Source organism: Ochlerotatus camptorhynchus, unplaced genomic scaffold, assembly GCF_037179485.1.
Source record: "Ochlerotatus camptorhynchus isolate MF236.1 unplaced genomic scaffold, CSIRO-AGI_Acam_v1.1 ptg000971l, whole genome shotgun sequence".
Classification (NCBI taxonomy): domain Eukaryota; kingdom Metazoa; phylum Arthropoda; class Insecta; order Diptera; family Culicidae; genus Ochlerotatus; species Ochlerotatus camptorhynchus.
Window position 1 is genome coordinate 55,210 of NW_027041406.1, and position 20,061 is coordinate 75,270.

At 40.7% G+C, this 20,061-nt stretch overlaps 1 protein-coding gene across 2 annotated transcripts; it reads left to right on the forward strand.

Annotated features, from left to right (window-relative positions):
- The first annotated feature begins 2,760 nt into the window (after positions 1-2,760).
- LOC135715623 (uncharacterized) lies at positions 2,761-19,965 on the forward strand. 2 transcript variants are annotated; one of them, XM_065238806.1, is made up of 4 exons: positions 2,761-3,111; positions 19,140-19,528; positions 19,593-19,659; positions 19,725-19,965. In XM_065238806.1, the coding sequence occupies exons 2-4, from the start codon at positions 19,141-19,143 to the stop codon at positions 19,732-19,734; spliced, it is 465 nt and encodes a 154-aa protein (XP_065094878.1). In that variant the 5' UTR covers positions 2,761-3,111; position 19,140; the 3' UTR covers positions 19,735-19,965. The 2 variants fall into 2 exon arrangements, with proteins under 2 accessions (XP_065094878.1, XP_065094879.1); XM_065238807.1 differs by lacking the exon at positions 2,761-3,111 and having other exon boundaries at positions 19,121-19,528.
- The last annotated feature ends 96 nt before the right edge of the window (positions 19,966-20,061 follow it).

Here is a 20,061-nt window from a genome sequence, read left to right on the forward strand (position 1 = left end):
ACTCAACAAATCTCACATTAGCGAATCAATATTCGAAAAATCTTCTTTCATTTCTCGAATATACTTGCACCGCACATAATCTTTTTGAAGAAAATCTTCAGAATCGTCATCAATCTTCTTTCTATCTACTCAGCGTGCGCGCAGCTAACCACATCAAAACACAAATTTTCATGCATCGTAGATAGAGTCGCCCCCCTCGGTCAATCCCCTTATTCCAGGGCAGGGCCTGACGATTTGAATCTAATTTTGATCAGTGAACGGGCACCATATGGTACATTTTCTCACCATGAACCTATCATTGCCAGCCTATCTGAACTATTTAATAAATGGAAGTCATAACATGGGTTACGCTCCCCCTAAGCGGGCCCTCCACATCCTATCTCTGTCTTAAATACAAATACAAAATGCCAATGGTACGAATGTATTTATATATAACTTGGAAATGACGTACAATCAAATAAACCTGTAACCCACTCACTTGGCCAGGCTTCAGAATCGTCCAGTGGGCAGTGCGCTCTACACTCCAAGTTCCCTTTTTTTTCAATTTTACCGCAAATTTGATGTTTTACCCATTGAGTGTTGATTAATCACAATGAAACATTGTGACAGACGTTGAGGTTACTAGTGTATTAAATAATCTAGGTCCTATTTAGGATTATATCTGAAAAATCCAAATCTGGCCAACGCCCACCCTAAACCTAAACCTGTTCTAATCCACCTGAAATGACTAACGAATGGAAGACTTTGACTACCCAGCCATGCAATAGTCTCATTCCGTGCCTTATGGCAACTTGATGATTCTATTGCGCTCATCTTCTGGCACCACCCTGGTCCTGTACCCAATGCTTAACTTATCTCCATTCCACTCAGCTACTCGCAATTTCTTGTGATATACTGGGCGGAATATTATTATATGAGACAATTCAATGCAGACGTCTTTCCAAATTTGGCAGATCGACAGGTAATCGGTGAGTTACCACGATAGTTGCTATTCAACAACTCGACAACGTCCCATCGTCAACGCCTGCTATGAGATTTTCCCATTGCAGACGCCAACGAAATGACGTCATCGAGCTATCGATCAACTACCCTGGTTATCGCCTGGTACCTTATAGCACGATGCTAGGAGGCGAACCGGAAGAATCGATGAGCTACCTCCCTCCACAAACAGAGGCGTATTCAGGAGAGCAGTGGCAAACCTGGCAGTGATAGAGATTCCTGGTAAATCTGGGACTTCCGGTGGAGCGGAACCGGAGTTACGGGCTGGGGTGTGAAGAAAACTGGGAACACGGTTTGGGCCAAATACCATTCTAGCGAGCATGCTACGTCGCTGTCAGGTAAACGGTAGAATGGAATTGGAGGAATGTATTCAAAAACAAAGTCATTCATTAGTGCGGAAAATTCCAGATTGCGTTTATATGCGAGTTCATATTCCGGTTGAAAAAATAATCAAAACTAGTTTTAAGGTATCTAAAAGTGCATTTAATTGTATCAGAAAGTGTGTTCAATTGGATACGGTAAATTTGATCATGCAACTAGTAGAAATAATGAACTGAAAACAACATCTTATATCTAGGTTGGCAAGCACTAGTACACAAAACTAAATCTAATATACTAAAATTTCTTAGATCAAGTGACTAGAATTGTGGATAAAAGTCCAGACTAGTATCGTAAGTAATTCTAAACCTAAATTGATATTATTATATGAAAATCAAATTATCCATGATTGAACTCAGATTAATGAAGAAACGTTTTGAGATCGATAAATCACCGCAAATCGCTCGTAGCAAGAGGTGTAGAGAAGAAACTATCTTCTGTAAGTAGAGTGTTAAATTTGTACATCGTAAAACACTAATTCGAATATTAAATTTACAGTTTGAGCTGCGTCAATCAGCTGCTACAAAACGGTGGTGAAATTTCTTGAAAGTTTTCCGAATACAGCCGACAACCCATAGATGGAGAAACGCTGCTCTATAATAAATAATAAAAAAAAAACAATCATTGATTCGCGAGCTATGCATTAATCGAATTGATTCTATTTCGGGACAGCATTAAGCACGTTTTACAGTATTGATTAGATAGTCTTGCGCACAAATAGCTCTGCGTGTTCTGAATACGGCTCACAGATTACACACGTTTTTTTCTTTGTGGTTTTGAGTATTAATAAATTGAGATAATGTACACACTGGAGTAATCAATGGTGCCGGTGAAACTGAAAAAGAATCAACTATGGCCTCCTAATGGAGGCGAAGTGTTGAAGGCAAATATACCAAGGCATGCTGATTTCTGCCCTTGTCTCAGGCTCTGCTCGATTTAAATTTTTGACATTTTTGCTTGAATTTATCGCTGGAAACTTTTGCAGCGCGATAAGAGGGTTGTTCATTGTTTCGACCGTTGTTCGATGACGTGGGTTCACACCTATGCGAAAGATTATTTTTGGCAGCAAAGGAGCAACTTTGCTGAATGCGTTACAATTTGCCAGGTAATTTAAGTTATAGAAATTAGAACCGTTTGCAAGTTGCAACTTCCTCGCAACACCTACTCGGAACGTTAAACGCAACCCATCTCGTCGCAGTGCTCGGGACGACTGAACCGACGAACGAACGAACGACCAACCGAACCGATCGGCGGAACTTTTACAGCATGAGCTTTTTCATCGTTCGTTTCGTCGTAAATACCAGCATACTATGGGGTGGTACATCGTACGGTAGAGGCAGCTTCCCATTCATCTGCCCATTCTCGTAAACTCTATAAAAGCGGCGATAGGAGCAACAGGTCTTCATTAGTGCTCCTGAACCCAACACGACACGATTATTGGCGCCAAGTGGTTCGCACTCGCACACAGCATATTCTAACTCGGAATTACTGGAAGTTCTTGCTTGAAGAAGAAAGCAACATTTTAGGAAGAAATTTTTAAAAGGATAATTAAAAAAACACGCAACTAAGTGAAAGCAAAGACAACAAAGTGAAGTAAACAGTAAACAAAAGGACTGCAAAGTGAATCAACGTACTAGAAAGACTGTTGAAGAAATTGAGTGAAGAGTGAAGAAGTTTAGTACATTTTCATAACAAGAACAAACTGATTTCCCGGAAAGCCGACTTAAATTCCAGGTGAATATTTTTTTGTGCACTGCATTAGTATGGGAAATCGGTCCGTGATCCGCTGCTTTTGACCGTCGGCTGTTTTTCCAATTAAAAATGTGGGTTGTTGGGACTGTAAAGTGTGAGATGATTTCCCTGTTTTCCATCCGTACGAAAGTGTACAGATGTATGCGCTCATGAAGGTGGTCTGGATTAAGTCCCATTGTTGACCGGCAATAGGATTTACGGATCAGCGCATCCCGATAATGGAAGGTGGTGTTCCTAGTTGGCCTACAATGGCTTACGAGGCACGTGAGAGAAAAGCCTCCGTCGGTTGGTCGTCCTATCGTCGTTGGCTACCACCAACCACCTGTTGTTGTTGTTGAGTGTTGTTTTGTCACTTTCGGCTGGATATTGTATTTTGCACTTGAAACTGGACTCCTCAACAGTGCGGAATTGCTAACAAGAGTGCACTTTGACACTTTATCGTCTGGGTGTCTTGTGCGCACTTTTTTGCTATGAGCCAATGAGTAAGAGCGCGGAAGACAGCCAACACGATTTAGCGTAAAAGCGCACTTTTATTAGCACTTCCGCACTTGTGAGCAATGCACTGCTGGTGCTAATGTGGCTCCACCGGAGGGGGAAAGTGGCGATGAGAATAGAAAACGAAGCGTTGGTTTGGTTCCGCCACATCCTCAGCACCCCATGCGTGTCAGTTTTTCCGGTGGCGAGGGAAAACGAAGAACTTGCTCACGCTGACAGGAGAGGAAATTTTTTCGCCACCATATGAATATTTGAGACGAGCCGGAGAATGATTTCTGATGGATTGGGAATTGTTTCGAAGGTTTGCATATTGATGAGAGCTAAGAATAACACAACCGGCATTTGGAGGAATTGTTCGTTTTGTGAGCTGCGGTGGGTGTTCGGCAAATGTTTCATTGACGTAAGAGTGATTTTTTTTGTTGAATCTGTAACAACTGAATGAGTGAGAGACGTTATCTTGAAAGAGACTTGTTAACGAGGTCGTATTTGCGATGGAACATCGATAGACTCTAGCGTTTTGCGTGCGGTGGGGAAAGATGCGATCTACGCAGCTAAACCGAACGGAAAACATAAACGTTGATACAATCGATGTCAAGTTTTAGAAACTGAGAGGCTTTCCAACATTCTTATTTATATAACGTGACCTTAAGAGGGCCCTACGTATTTATTATGATGATTCAATACATTTCCTGTAATTTGGTCACAGTAGCGCATGCAAACGTATATGGTTCATGGCCGGGTGTCTATTACCTGGAAAACCCTCAGCACGGCCAATGAGATCGACCCAAATTTGAGTTTAGTTTACTCATAAATCGCAAAAAGTGTGGAAACCCTGCCGGAAAATGAGGAAAATTGACGACAATTTTACTCAGTCTAGAAGTAGTACCAATAGACTAATCTCGACTTTTCTCATATTCGGGAGTTTTTACCTGGAAAAATCTGGAAAATTTACTCAGCTTTTTGCGATTAAAAGTTAAAACCCGAACTCAAATTTGGATCGATCTCATTGAGTATGTCATCATTACTCATTAAATTTTCAAATTCTTTTACCACGGATTTTTTTAAAATAACATAATACATTATACTTTGCAAACATTTAATTTTCCCCGTTAATTTATTTCGCTCATTGAACTTAAAAGATCCTGAACGGATTTATCTTAAGAAGGAAAATAAATTTAAAAAACTCAGAGGTTTGAATTGCTTTATTTAGGTTCTGAAATATGGATATTCGTCTAAATTGTTTTTGAAATCCTGGGCTTAAAAATAATCACATTTGGAGAAATGTTCAAGAGCCTTGAACGAAGACGCAAATTCATTATGTTCGATATTAAGTATTTTTCTAGGTTTTTTCCAAGATCACAGAATTGAAAAACATCTAGATTAAGAACCTTGCATAATTTTCAAAGCTCATGAAATTGGATGATAACTTCTAAGGAACTCAATCCAAGGGAGTTCTGGGAAGAACTGTGAGACAAACATCAAGTGTAATCTGCTTTTCAGGTAGTCCTGAGGAACTCCGGATTCTATGTGAAATCTGAATACCAAGGTAGTTCGGAGTAGAATTTCATGTTCACCCTGAATGGGATTCGAAGGAATTTTTAACGAAAATCCATGGGAATTTCTTAAGTTAATTCCTGAGAAATTCTGAAGGCGTCAATGAAATTTGAATGCCAAAGGAATTCAGAGGATAATTTCAAAGATTTTCAGGGGAGTATATTAAAAGGAGGATTACAATTAAATCTGAAAACTATTCCAAGAGATCCTCAATAGAACTCGGAAAAGAATAACACGAGAGTTCTGGCATGAATGCCAAATAATTTGAAATGATAAATATAAGGAATTTATTACTTCACTGCAAGCGAATTCTTAGGAAACTTACAAAGTGAGTAGAATTCCAAGGGAAGAAATTCTGAGAATAATTCAAGAGGATTTCTTTCAAGGTAATTTCATTTTCATTTCATTTTCATTTTGCAGCGTTTGGTGGGGCAATGGGAGCGCAAGTCAACCCAAAGCCGAGGATAAAGGACGGGTAATGGCTGAATAGTCTATGCGGACCACTTGAACGCCATGTGAAAAGGACGGGATTGAAGAGGCCGGTGAAATGATGCATAGTGATGCTAAATGTAAAGAAACCGAAAATCCATCTCCCACTGATTCATCCTTTCACATATATACCAAATTGATATTGTAATGCAATAATCAAAATAAACAGACAATACATGAAAAGGCTAGTTGCCAGTTGCTTTAAAGGCTAGTGGCCTCCCTAAGCGGACCCTCCGCATCCTAACTCTTCTGTTAATCCACTTAATGCTACTAGGCTGTCTAAATTTTCTTATTTAAGTTCGTTTAATGATTATGATATCTCTAGTCTAATTTAATAAATAATTGAAATCTCTAATCTACCTACAATGCTTTATAAAGTACCTGCACTTGTGAATGTAATCTAGAATTTAACGTGTTTCAAGTTGTTTTTGACTTTGGCCTATATTTAATATATATTAGTTCGTCCCAGGTGACACCTTCAAGTGACTGAAATGCTTCACTTTGAAGTTAGTTTCCTAGCTGATTTTTAAATTACATAGGGTATATGCTTCAACTACGCTCACACGTTTCCACTATGTCGCACCACAAAAATACGTATGGTTATGTCACAATAGAAGCACGCCACAGTGGAAATCCCGAGCCATAGTTCAAACACTTATCCCAAATCAAAATGAAGCACATATAAGATTAGTTGCAATACCATGTGCAAAAATGGTGTTTAACATTGTTCCCTGAGTAATACCTCAATGAAAACAACAACGAAAGCGGTCACGCAAGTAGAAGGAGCACTGCAACGCGGCTTTCAAATAAAGGAGTAACAAGTGTGATACTATCACTTCAGGCTAGAACTTTGGTTCTCTTATGCAATGGTTCATCAGAGAGGGGAAGCTCAGTAATCCTCATCGCATGCTCATGACGCTATTCTGTCACGGCATGAGCCAACGATGCCGGACCTAAACCAACCGTCTCCAACGCTCCACTATGAAGCATAAGATTAGGCCCGCCCACCAACGTCCAGGTTAAAAAACTAGCCAAGGGGAGGGATTTCTTTCAAGGTAATTGCAAGCATATTCCGACGATAATTTTTAGAAAATTCAAATGAGTGTTCAAAGGGAATTCATTCAATGTTATGCAGACGATTTTCAAGAGTATTATGTAGCAAATAAAAATGGAATACCAGAAAGAGTTCAAAGATGACCCTCAGAGGGTATTCAGAGATACTGCAAATATTAAAGGAATCCTTAGTCCATAGGTCACTGGTTCATATCCGGTTCGCAGGACCAAAATGTTTCACCTCGGAACTGGTTCTTCCTTCCAGGATTGGTTTCTTGGTTGAAATTAGATTGGGCGCCGAAGTTTCTTCCTTATGATTCTGATTGCCCTTATTTCTTTGGGTTTCTTCCAACGCGGTGAGTAATGGGATCCAATTCAGCACACAACACAATTACAGTTTATTGCGTTACTTACATCAAAATCCAAGGTCGCCCCACTAAAATCACAATCCATTCGAAGGTTGAAGCTTTGTGGAGCCCTATTAGCGGCACAGTTGAAGCACAGACAAACAGACGTAACACTTCATTGTGTATCTTCGTTCACGCATTTAACGGTTGATTTGAATATTATCAGTTCCGCGAACTATTCGCCGCAGCGCTGGCATCGGATCACCTTGACGTTTCTATACATTCTATAGAACTTTTATGCAATATTGTTTGCGAGTTAGCGAGCAAGCTTGTTTTCCGCGAGAAGCCAGAGAGATGTCGCTACTGAGGACCTATGTTTTGAGATGCTATGTTTTCAAGAAAAAAAAATTCAAAGTTTTACGTCTGTTTGTCTGTGGTTGAAGGAGAAGGTTCTGATTGCATTAAAAATCGACCGCAGAAGAGTTCTTCTGGGTGGATTCTACCTGTGTTATGCAGTGGCTGAAGGCAATACCTTCGACATGGACTACTTTCGTGATCAATAGTGTGGCTAAAATACAAAACGCAACGGAAAACTGCAAGTGGAAGCATGTTCAATAGAGTGATGCAAAATTTGAAATTTTCGCTCCACAATACTTAACCGATTCCAAATCGGATCCTGACTAACCTCTCAAAATTTAAACCCATTTGGTGAGGAACTGAGATGGCACAAACCATTTGAAGTTTGTATGGGAATTACTATGGTAAAACCAAGATTTTTGTTCATATCTATCTAATAATTCACCATATCGGTCTGCTTCAAAAGTTTTCAACTGTACTTGTAGGAACTTTTCCCAGCTACAACTTTGCTCAAGACCACTTTTTAATTAAATGCAAGGATCAAAAGTTATTAATGGTTCAATGCGCTGATGTCTAATGATCATGCTCAATCAACTGCTCAGCAGGCAACATTGGTGTTTCTGGGGCGTTGAATAGGACACACAAATCATGGCTACTATGTCACACTGCAAAATACAGTGTTGCCTACAGAACAGCTGCTTGATCATGTCATAAGTTTACCAATCTCTTAAATAATTAATAACTTTTTCCTGTCTCGTTTTACATAGAAACGATCTTCAGCAAAGTTGTAGCTGAGAAAAATTTTCTATAAGAATGGCTATCGATCTGTTTCGCAGCTCAATATGGAAAAAGACTAGAAGGCAATGAACAAAAAGTTGAGATTTCCCATATTAATTTACATGTAAACTTCAAATGGCTTGTGCGAAGTCTGTTTCTAACCAAATGAGTTGTAACTTTAAGATGCTAATCAAGACCCGATTTGAAACCATTTAAGCACTGTGGAGGAAAAAAGTCAAATTTTGCATCAGTCTAATGTTCAAGGAGTGGAGAATCCAGTGGACCTGATCTCACGAGGATTGTTACCAGAGGAGATTAGTAACAATGAAGTATGGTGGGAAGGACCTTCTTGGCTTAAGGAAGAGTAATGTTTGAAAGTTTTCTAACAACGGAAGGGATTAGCAACGCGGAGCATGCTGCCATACGGTGCGTGCAACGCGTGAAGTTTGAGCAAGAATGGCAGCAAGAAGTTCACCACTTCATTGGTTCAATCCACAGTTGTCAAGGGACAACTTGATCCGAGTAGGTGGACGGCTGGGACATTCCGTAGAAGCGGAAGACACCAAACACCCTGTTGTACTTCCAGCAAGGCATCCGTTGACCAGATTACTACTTCATCATTACCATCATAAACTTCTACACGCCGGACCACAGCTTCGCTTAGCAACCGTTCGGCAACGCTACTGGTCATTGGGAGGTCACAACGTAGCACGTGAAGTAGTACACGATTGCTAACGGTGCTTCAGAACCAAGCCCAAAACTGTTGAACAGTTCATGGGAGAACTACCAGCATCCCGTGTCACTGTCACATTCTCCAAGACAGGAATAGATTACTTTGCACCCGTCTACTTTCGACCTGGTCCTCGTAGGATAGCAGAGACCTTTCGACGGATCAATTTCTGCAGGCATTTCAAAGGTTCATTGTCAGAAGAGGACGTTGTACTGACGTCTATTCCGAAAACGGGACCAACTTCGTAGGAGCCCGTAACCAACTTCAACATTTGTTCGACCTTCAGCAAGGATCATAAGGACGAAATAGTCAAGGAATGTAACTTGGAAGGGATAACCTGGCATTTCAATCGACCTAGTGCGCCACATTCCGGTGGCCTCTGGGAAGTGGCCGTCAGATCTGCAAAAAATCATTTGCTGAAGGTTTTAGGCGAAACCGTTAGGGTATCGAGATGATTTCGAAATAGAATTTTTGACGGTAATCTGGACAACAAGAAAACGAATCAAGATCTAGGATTTCGAAAAAAATAAAATGTTGAGATTTCATGTTTAGAAAATTTAATGATCCTTATTAAAAAAAAAACTTTCAAAACTCAGGAACAGGCTTCTGCATTTTCGAAACAAAGAAAAGAAAATGAACTCTCCGCAAAATCGCTTCATTTCGAGCAATATCATTTTCGTGTAAGTCATCGTTTTTCTTGTTATCGAGTCACGATGAACATTCCTCTTTTCAAACATGACTGGACTATCACTTGTTTCGTTCGTCAAGTGCTTCAGTTCATTTCATTTGAAGCAAAGACTTGTTTCAATTGAGTCAATGAATGACTCGAAAACTGCTTCCTTCGTTTTTTCCACTTTCACTTCAATTCGGAGCTCATTCGACTTGTCACGACCTGACGACGCAGGCATCAAAATATAGTATCCGAATAGTATCCGCACAATATCGGTTGCCGATAGGGATTATATGTAGTAATAATATATTATTTCAGGCATAACATTTGATAACGGCACAAAAGCATTTGTAAACAAACTTTCTAAGGCCCTTTACCCGCGAACCAAAGAACGCTAACGCAAACCAATACCACTTTCGGAAAGGAGATAGTTTCCCCTATCCGATGATGCCGGTGATGTAACGGCACATTATCAAATGTTATGCCTGATTTTATATTAAACAAAAATTAAATTAACGAGGCCATTTTGGAGTCCAAGATAGCAGCCATAGGGGTCAGGGAAAGTCTCAAATACCCTACAATACGGGTATTTTCGGAACGAGGACGACGTGAAGGTGCCGAAAATCGATATTTGACGTTATTTTGGAATCCAAAATGGTGGCCATCGGGTTTCAGAAAGTGTCATGTACCCTACAATAGGGTATTTTCGGAACGGGATGCCGCGTAGATGCTGAAAATCGATATCCGACGCCATTTTCGAATTCAAGATAGTGGCCATTGGTTTTATGAAGTGTCAAATACCCTAAGATATGGTTATTTTCGGAACAGGGATGCCAAAAATCGATATCAGATACCACTTTGGAATCCAATATGGCGGTCATCAGGGTTCAGAAAGTGTCAAATACCCTACAATATGGGTATTTTCGGAATGGGGACAACGTGTGAATGCCGAAAATCGATATCCGATGCCATTTTGGAATGGCGATGGCGGCCATCGGGTTTCACAAAAAGTGTCAAATACCCTAAGATCTTGGTATTTCGGAACGAGGACAACGCGTAGATACTGAAAATCGGTATTCGATGCCATTTGTAGGCTTTTTGACACTTCTTCTGAAATCGGAAGCCACCATCTTGAATTTCAAAATGGCGTCGTACATCGATTTCTTTCTTCTAGATGTCAGCCCGATTCCAAAAAACCCACATTGTTCGGTATTTGACAGTATTATACAGTTTTTCTGCACCAAAGCCGACATCTTGGATTCAAAGACGGCATCTACGTCTCATCCCCATTCTGAAAATAACCATATTTTAGGATATTTGACACTTTTTCGCAAATCAGAAGCCGCCGTATTGGATTACACAATGGCATCGGATATCGATGTCCGGTTTCTAGACGTTACCCTGGCTTAAAAAAAAAACCGTTTCTATGGGTATTTGATAGAATTTACAACTTTTTCTCAAACCGGAAGCCACCATCATGGATTTCAAAATGGCGTCGGATATTGATTTCCAATCTCCAGACGTCATCCCGATTCCAAAAATATCCATATTGATTGACGGCATCAGCATTTCCCATTTTTTTCTGAAATAGGAAGCCGCCATTCCAAAAATACCTATATTGATGGGTATTTGACAGTATTTCCCACCTAATCTGAAATCGGAAGCCGCCATCTTCGATTTCAAAATGGCGTCGCATATCAATTTTCAATCTGTAGACTTCATACCGATTACAAAAATACCAATATTGATGTGTATTTGACTGTATTTCCACTTTTTCTTATATTGGAAGCCGCCATCTTCGATTTCAAAATGGCGTCGGATATCAATTTTTATCCTCTTAAACCGGAAACTGCCATCTTGGATTTAAAAATGGCGTCGCATATCAATTTTCGATCTCTAGACGTCACCCCGATTTAAACAATACCCATATTGATGAGTAAACAAACCACCCGACAATGATAAATTTGGCATCCACGTGCACAGATCTATGCGCATACGCTTAAATGAACCGAGTGAACAACAAAAGTCATAAAAACTGCACGAATTTGGATCGAACAGCTTCGCTTTAATGCAAAAGTAAGTTCATTTGACAATGAAAGAAGAAATGAAGACTAGTCAAGTCAAAACAAACAGCTTGAAAACTGATCGAAAGTGGTTCTGTTGATGTTGACGGGGATCTGCTCGAAGAGAAGACAGAATGACTTTCAATTGAAAGTGATGGTTGATAGCTTCATCGTCGCTTGACGATTATCGATTGAAAGTGACTTTGTGGGGCCCTGCTCAGGAAGTTTTATTTTAAAATATTCCGGACATGGAAAAATTTCCATAATTCTGGAACATGAGAAGATTCAAAGTTCCAAAACTAACAGAAACATGCATTTTGCCGAACTTCGGTACGTTTTTAAGATTGTGAACTTAAATGCTTTGAAAATGTTCAAGATCTTGAACTCAGAAATTTTTTGAGATGTTAGACTTCCTAAAATTAAATTAATGTTGAACTTAAGTTTTTAATGATTTTGATTGTAAGTCTGTTGCCTTAAAACTGATTGTTATGTCAAAAAAAGCTTTTGTGGTAATCTAGTTATTTTACCAAAAATTACATGTTTTTAACGAATAAAAATAAACAGGTTTTTTTTTGGCTATATGTTTTTAGTATTACTTCTACGTGAAGTCAACGATTTACATAGTTGAAGATGCTAATTTCAAATAACAGACTGTAGTGGTCGGTTTTTTCCATCTCTCTTTACCAAACTCCCCCTTTGGAGAGGGATGGTGAGGGGTGTGTACCCCCCCGCCACCACTGGCAGGTGGTTTGTTATAAGAGAACTTTTCGTAAAAGTTCTGGAAAAACATGGAAAAGTCAGAAAATTGTATTTGGCCAAATGAGTAGACACCAAGGGGTAAGTCACTCAGCCAAGTGTGCCGAAATTAGATTCGACACAGCTTGGGCACATCCATTGGCACACCTTCAGCATACCTTCGGCACAATCTCGTAGGCATTGGATTGTTGTAAATAAAATGGGAAATGTAGGTTCTAGAGTGGGCTCAAGAAAAAGAGGCGGTTATTCAGAACCCATTAGTACTCTTAATTTAAATAATGATGCAAAACACAAAAAACAAACTACAGAAGTCTATTATCTGGGGCCTCCCTGGGTTCAATTCCCGGTCCGGTTTAGGAATTTATCAGGTTGGAAAATTTCTCGACTTCCCTGGGCATAGAAGTATGATTGGACTTGCCACACAATTATACCAATGCAAAAATGGTAGACATCGAAAGCTCTCAATTCATGACTGTGGAAGTGCATCTAGAACACTAAGTTGAGAGCACGCAATAAGCTAATATGCGATATGCAATAAGCTTGAAATGCGAAGAAGAAGAAGAAAAAGAAGAAGAAGAAAAAGAAGAAGTCTATTAATCATCCTCTATAGTCGGTCTCCAATAATGTTCCCCAACGGTTCCATCTCTTTCCGGCCACTGATAGACCGTTGCTTTTCACAACACGATAGGCTAGATTTCTGGTCTGCCTTTGATGGCATTATAAAACCCTAAAGCACAGGGCTTTTACCATGCTTGGAACATAAAACACCAAAATTTCGCACACCCGCCACTTCCCGCGTCATCCTCAGTCCGATTTATCATTGCGATTTCAAACTAAAACATTCAAGGTGTCAGAAATACCGGTTTGCCATTTTACAACCAATCGCAGCTTGCTCTATGACCGGCACAATCGGCACACCTGCAGCACACTGACACAAAAGATGACCCAAGATTGATGTGCGGAGTGACCTACCCGTGGGGGTAAGTCACTCAGCACAGTGTGCCGAAAGTAGATTCGGCACAGCTTGGGCACATCCATCGGCACAACCTCGTAGGCATTGGATTGTTCATTAAATAAAATGGGAGCACTACTGGACAGCTGTTATTGAAGTTGTTCACAACATTACGAGCTGTTTGACTGTGTATTTCAGAAACATCATGACCAACAATTGAAATGGCCTTAACTCCATTTTGTGAACAAACTTTGTAAGGCCATTTTCTCGCGAACCGAAACCTTAATTCGCAAACCTAAACCACAGAGGGGTGGAAGAGAATTTCCCCAACCTGTTCATTATGTTGGTTTGCCTTTGCGGACTTCGGTTCGCGAGAAAATGGCCTTACAAGGTTTGTTTACAAAATGGAGTTAAGGCCATTTCAATTGTTGGTCTTGACATACTCTAATTGAATGTACTAGAGGAACTCAAACCAGCAATACACTTCTCGGTTCACATTTAAATTCGAAATGTAGGCTTCCGAGGGCTGTCGATTGCAATCGATGCCGGTCACAAGTCTTTCAGGTACTACGCAAATGGAGTGTGCTACGAACCGGAATACAAGAACAATTTGGATGGATTGAATCATGCAGTGGTGGTGGTTGGATATGGAAACTCAAAGGATGAGATTACTGGCTAATCAAGAACTCCTGGGGCAACGATGGATATGCTTTGATGGCGGTGAAGGGTAACAAATGTGGCCTTACCACCGCTGCGACGTATTAATATTTGAAGTGAGGTTTCGGTTTGAATCCGAATAAAGTAAAAGAGTATTTTTATTTTCGGATATGTGTCATCTTATACGAGATGAATTAAATGGGTTTCGATTTTTGTAACAAAAATAAAAGTTAATTAAGTTGAGTGGAAGCAATAAAAATTCCGTGTGATTGTGCCGTGAAAAGTAGTCGGTCAATTGGTCGTCTACCAAACCAAACTCATTTGAACAATACCGAACTAATTTCAACTCAGCCTAATTAGCTTACAATTTTTAAACCGAATTTCACTTGTTGAGGTACTACGATGGATTTATCCCGGAACTCCAACACGAACGTCTTAGTTTGGGGTCCTTCTTCTTCTTGGCATAAACCATTCCGATGAGGAAAACGTCCGAGAACTTCTTGTCCGGAATCATCACCTTCTGCAGTTCCTCTTCCAGATTGAGCAGAAAGGTGTAGTGCTTCTGAATCGTTTCCGTCGGATTGACCAGTAACATTCAGAGCAGTAGGATTTGTATACTATAACGCGCACCCAGAGCATACACTGTACCAAACCACCGTCCTCTGTTCGAATGAAACCTCAGACCATTCAAATCGAAACATGGAAATCGCCTTTTCAAATGATAGCTGCAACCGGATGACGGTTGTTTTAAAACATTGTTATGAGAACAGATAAGACCTTCAGTTGGAATGCATAATGCTTTCTGCAGAATGATAGTCATCTTAAATTGAAATGCATTTGGTATTGGTTCAGCCGCTTAACGCAAATCTTTCAAAACGATGATGTAAATAATTCTATTGAACGTCATTTGCTGCTTTCAGCAGACAAACGAGGTGGAAGCATAGCCATCGATGCGATGGTACGAACTACGAACATTTTTAAAGCGTGGAAACCGTAGTTTATCTATTTTGTGGTGGAGGAAGTTTCCTCAACCAATAATCTAATTTCCAAAGCATTTGTAATTGTAAATTATCTTATCCTTAAATGGTTGTCCTTTGAGCCCTGTTACAGCAATTTTCAAATAAATATCATCCTTTATTTGGAGGACAGTCATATGAATGCTCATCAGTTGATGACGAATTCAACCATAAGGAAATCATCCGAAATTCGACAGCATATTGTTAAAGGGCTCAAGCAATACAATAATCAGTCGAAGTATTGCGGATGTTTTCGTTCAGTGTAGACGATCGATCCGAAGTGCAGATAGTTCTTGTTGCTTAATGCACTGAACTTCAAGCTGTAATTCCCACCCGACTGGATAATCGTTGGTATCTACACCGGAGACGTACCTTTTGTCCGTCAGAGTCTGCTGGACACCCTCCGACAGTTTGGCATGTTTTACTTTCTTATAAGCATCCATAATCTCCATGATGTGATCCTTGAGGTACTTGTTGAATACGTCTACCGTCTGATGGTGATAACCTCGGCGTCCTCCTTGGAGCACATGATGTACGCAATTGGGACGCTGATGTCCACCGTGTCGAAGCTCTTATCCTTGATGAAGGCTCGCCACGAGTCACAGAATTCACCCGGGAAGTTTTCCTTGGAGAACCACACATTTTGCCATCCAGCTGCTTTTCAAAGTTGCCCTTGTCGTTGTCGTTCTTTTCCCGAACCAACAGCTTCACCGACGGAATGCCCTCCTCACCGTCCTTCTCGATCTGCTTCAAGAAATCGACCTTCTTCTTGCTGGTCAGGAAAAAGATTGACATTTCGCACAGTACCGTAATCGTATCGGTAGCTCGTATCCCAGCAACCAAGTCTTCACCGAAGCTGATTTGCTGTAGATGGTTTCCTCGTCTACGCCAACCGCCGCCAGAATGCAATCTACCTTCTGCAGCGAATCATCATGAGAAAACTCGGGTTCCTTCCAGCTGGAGTAGAGGTCGGCGTCGGTAGAAGGAATCCTTATCGAGCACGATATTCGACATTTTCGGGGCGTTGCGATTGCAAACCTTAATATTCAAGCTGTCAGAAATAACGGGTTGTCAAATATACCATACTATTCTATAATATACTATTAAATCGCAGCTTGCTCTATGCCCGGCACAATCGGCAAAATCGGCACACCAGCGGCTCACCAGCGGTATACTTGCGGCACACTGAGAAAAATGTTGACCCAAGATTGGTGTGCGGAGAGACCTACCCCTTGTCGGCGTCATTAGCGTGCTATGATCATCCCGGTTATCGTCAAACTTTAATCTGAAATTGGGTCTGTGCAGTACTGCCATTACATTTACAGTAAGAAAAAAAAAATGCAGAGTATGAAAGGCATCCACTCTTACATTTGATGTCCGTGTCATTTGTATTGTGTGTAAAACCCTGTAGCTCTCTAAACTGTAAAAATGAGGTTATGTGTGTGCAATGAACTTTCGAATGCAAATGTCATTTCCTGCTAACAACTGTCAAGTAGACGCAACTTGATTTCCATGTAAATTTGATTCCCATTGAAAAAACACAACTTTCCAAACATGTTATTCTATGATTTGCATTCAGACAAGCATAAATGCGCGTATCATCGAACGATTTGTGTTCTTAACGGTGTGGGAGACACAAATTACGTTTTTTTTTTTTTCGAGAAAAGTTGCGTCAACGTTTTTTTATTTGTTTGACGTCATCTCTCCCTTAACTGTATTGTTGCTTCATCTAAAAAAAATATACGCTAGCAGGGCAGTATAACAGCGCAGTAGGCCACGCCTCGTGGTTTGCAGTTCAATCCAGTTCCTCATCGAGATTGGCCAGCAGCCGTCAGTCAGTGGTGCGGAATCAGACCACGCCTCCTCGGTCTCGTTTGACCGCACTGACGACCACAGCTGCCGCGCGATTACGACGGACCGTTTCGAGCGTAATCTTCTTTTTCCGTCCGCATAATCTAGCTTATTCGCTTCCATATAGTACGGATCCGCACGGTGGCGGCGGTGGCGGCGGTGGTAATCAGTCAATGAGCGTGAGCTGATGATATTTTGCAATCGTGCATTTTATGGAAGTATTTTTTATATATATTCAAATGATGGTTCACCGTTATCGCGAAGCTGACCTGATGATGCACCGCACAGTGTGTACCTACAGTCATAGAAAACGCGCGCTGCAAAAGGACAATGCGCGATGGATGGGCGAACGGACGAGGCTAATTAATTGAACTTTGACGGGCACTTTTCTCTGTCGTTATAAAATGTAATAATTCGCGGTGTCGTTATCGCGCGGTTGTCGGCATTATGCGGCGAAGAAACAGTAGGCTATGGGACATTACAACGATTATCACGGATGGCTGCAGGCTGGCCTACTGCGGCAGAGCGAGACAGGATCGTACGATCGCTTTCGATTGCGATTCAGAGCAATTAACTCCGTGATTGTTTTTATGTTTGTTATGATTTTCGATTTTTTATGGTTAATGGCAGAAGTTTCTTAATTTCCAAATTTATTGATGTTGGTAGAATTAGGACGGGAAATGGGGAAATGTTTGGAGTCAGATGACGATTATGGACGAAACGGTGTGTTTTAATATAGAGATGAAGGTTGTTTGTAAATAGAAATGGTTGCTTTTCGTTAACCATGATAATACTATATGCAAGTGAAAAGTTTCTTTCTTGGGTATAGCATTGAAATGATGCTGACCTTGCAAAAAATATACAACTTGTTCAGGTGGCATTGTTTGAGAAAGTACAATGAAAGTTTATTCAACAAGTTGATAACTATTCCTGGAGATTACTTAATTTTCTGTCTCGGAAACTGGTTATAATGAGTAAAGAATTGTTGAAGAATTTCTTCCGAACTTTATGTGCTATTTACAATCTAATAACACTATTATTAGTAATTAGGCGCAAATAAACTTTACCTACGTAGGACGAAGTCTCCATTATTACAATAAAAAATAATTCTGTGACGTTGTAAGACCCCGTACAGACTATGGCTTATATCATGTAATATAGGTTGTCATGCAATGAGCACTTATACATCTAGTTTTCACTGGAAATCCAATGTATTAGTGCCCATTGCAAGACAGCCTATATTACATGATATAAGCCATAGTCTGTACGGGGTATAACGCTCCATTTACGAGATTTATCCAGTTTTATAAATTAAAGATTGCAATCACTCGACCAGTTGCAGAACATACATGAACCTTTCCCAAACCACTATATGGCAATGGAACACAATGGTAGTGCTTTAGTGCAGTTTTAAACGTGCCTGCATTTCCTTGGTCCATGGGGGTCAAAGTCATTCTTTATGCAACGTGACTTTGCACCTTTCCGGCATCCCTAACTTCGACCGAGATTTTCAAGTACAAGTTCATACGCCAATACAGAGAGGTACCGTTGTTTGCGGATGGAGTTTTAGCCGGAATTCTTTTTCTTTGGATTCCTGGATTAATGTAATGTAATGTCAGAAAATATGGGAAAAGGAATATCGACTAAAACGCCATCCGCAAACAACGGCACCTCTCTGTACGTTGATCCAAGGGACCATTGTTTGGCACTGAAGCTTTCTGCCCTTCCTTCTCACCCTCACATGAAAATCAAACTTCCAACATAAAAATAAATAAACAAAGCCTTGTTGCCACTGTCAATAATGGGGTAGCTTTTCCTAGGAATTATGGCCAACTTGGATCCTACTACTACTACCACCGCTCAACGGCCGTCCGCAGTTTTTGTCCACTCAAAACCGTACAAGAAAAAAACGTATTTATCTCGTGATTGAGATTCGGGAATGTGGGTGGGCGTAACGAACCTTTTTGCTAGATTGCCGAAAGCATTTGGAAGGATGTTGTGAATTTTAAATCAAACACCGGACTGAGATATACTTCCGTTCATTTAACCGTACCACCGGGAAAGACAACATGTTCTTTTGCAAAGATAATTTGGCTAAGTTTTCGTGGGAGTAACCAACAGCGGATGATTGATCTCTTGACAGGGTTGAAAAAGTTTTCCTCATTACCGAAGCTAATGTAAACCATCCGTCAACTCGGTCTAGCAACTAATTACATTTATTCTGTTTGACTTACCTTTCGCAGAATGATAACTCACTGCAGCTTCCTGCTGTTAGTCGTGGGACTGATGGCATTCGCAAGTCCGGCACTGGCTCGCCAGGATACCTACCTTCCGAAGGATGACATTCCTGGTGAAGAGCTCTACAACGAACTGGCCGGTGAAGTTCACAAACTGCACAATCAAGAGCTGAAGCTGCTTCAATACCTAGGAGGGATGACCGCCAAACAGCAACAGGAGGAGGAACTGATCCAGCAAGAGTTGCACAAACAACAACAGCCTGAGTCCGATACGCTTCTGGATGACCTCCCGGCGGAGAACCCTGTCAAGACCCTGGGCAGGCTGGCAAGGCTTCAGGAGCTTCCGAAACCGCTGACCTACCAGAAACCTAGGGAGGAAAAGAAAAGCAATCATTGTTAGTTCTTCACGTTGAAATAATCTTGAATTGTAAAACTAATCAACTGTCGTGTTCATTACAGATATGTCACTGTGCCACTTCAAATTGTGCAACATGGGACGTAAAAGGAACACTCGATACTTGAGCTTGTAGGTCCACCGCCAACTCACAGGAAAAAATGGCAAAATCCTAACCTTCTTTCTCAAATTCACAGCTGGAACTAAATTGAACATTACCAACGATGAACTCAGATACTCATACTCACCAAAAAAGAAACCCAAACGCAATGAAATACTCATCACAAACCAATGAGATGACCGCTAGAACAAAGCAACCCAGTGAAATCGACAGAAAATTACATTTTTCAAAAATGCCCCCCGCTACGGTCGAAGAAGGCGGCGCCCATTCACATCACCACAAAACAAACTGTATTACCACCCTAGGAGTACCCACACATTCCCATATTCTATTTATTCGTATTACACACCCCGGCAAAAAACTAAAATTTACCGATCGAAACCATAATGATTATTTTCTGCGTAGAAAGGTAG

Excerpts from the sequence above, each read along its gene's own strand:
- LOC135715623 (XM_065238806.1), top strand. The coding sequence starts at position 19,141 with ATGATAACTCACTGCAGCTTCCTGCTGTTAGTCGTGGGACTGATGGCA. Across the intron at positions 19,529-19,592 it reads GGAAAAGAAAAGCAATCATT|ATATGTCACTGTGCCACTTC; the intron begins GTTAGTTCTTCA and ends TGTTCATTACAG.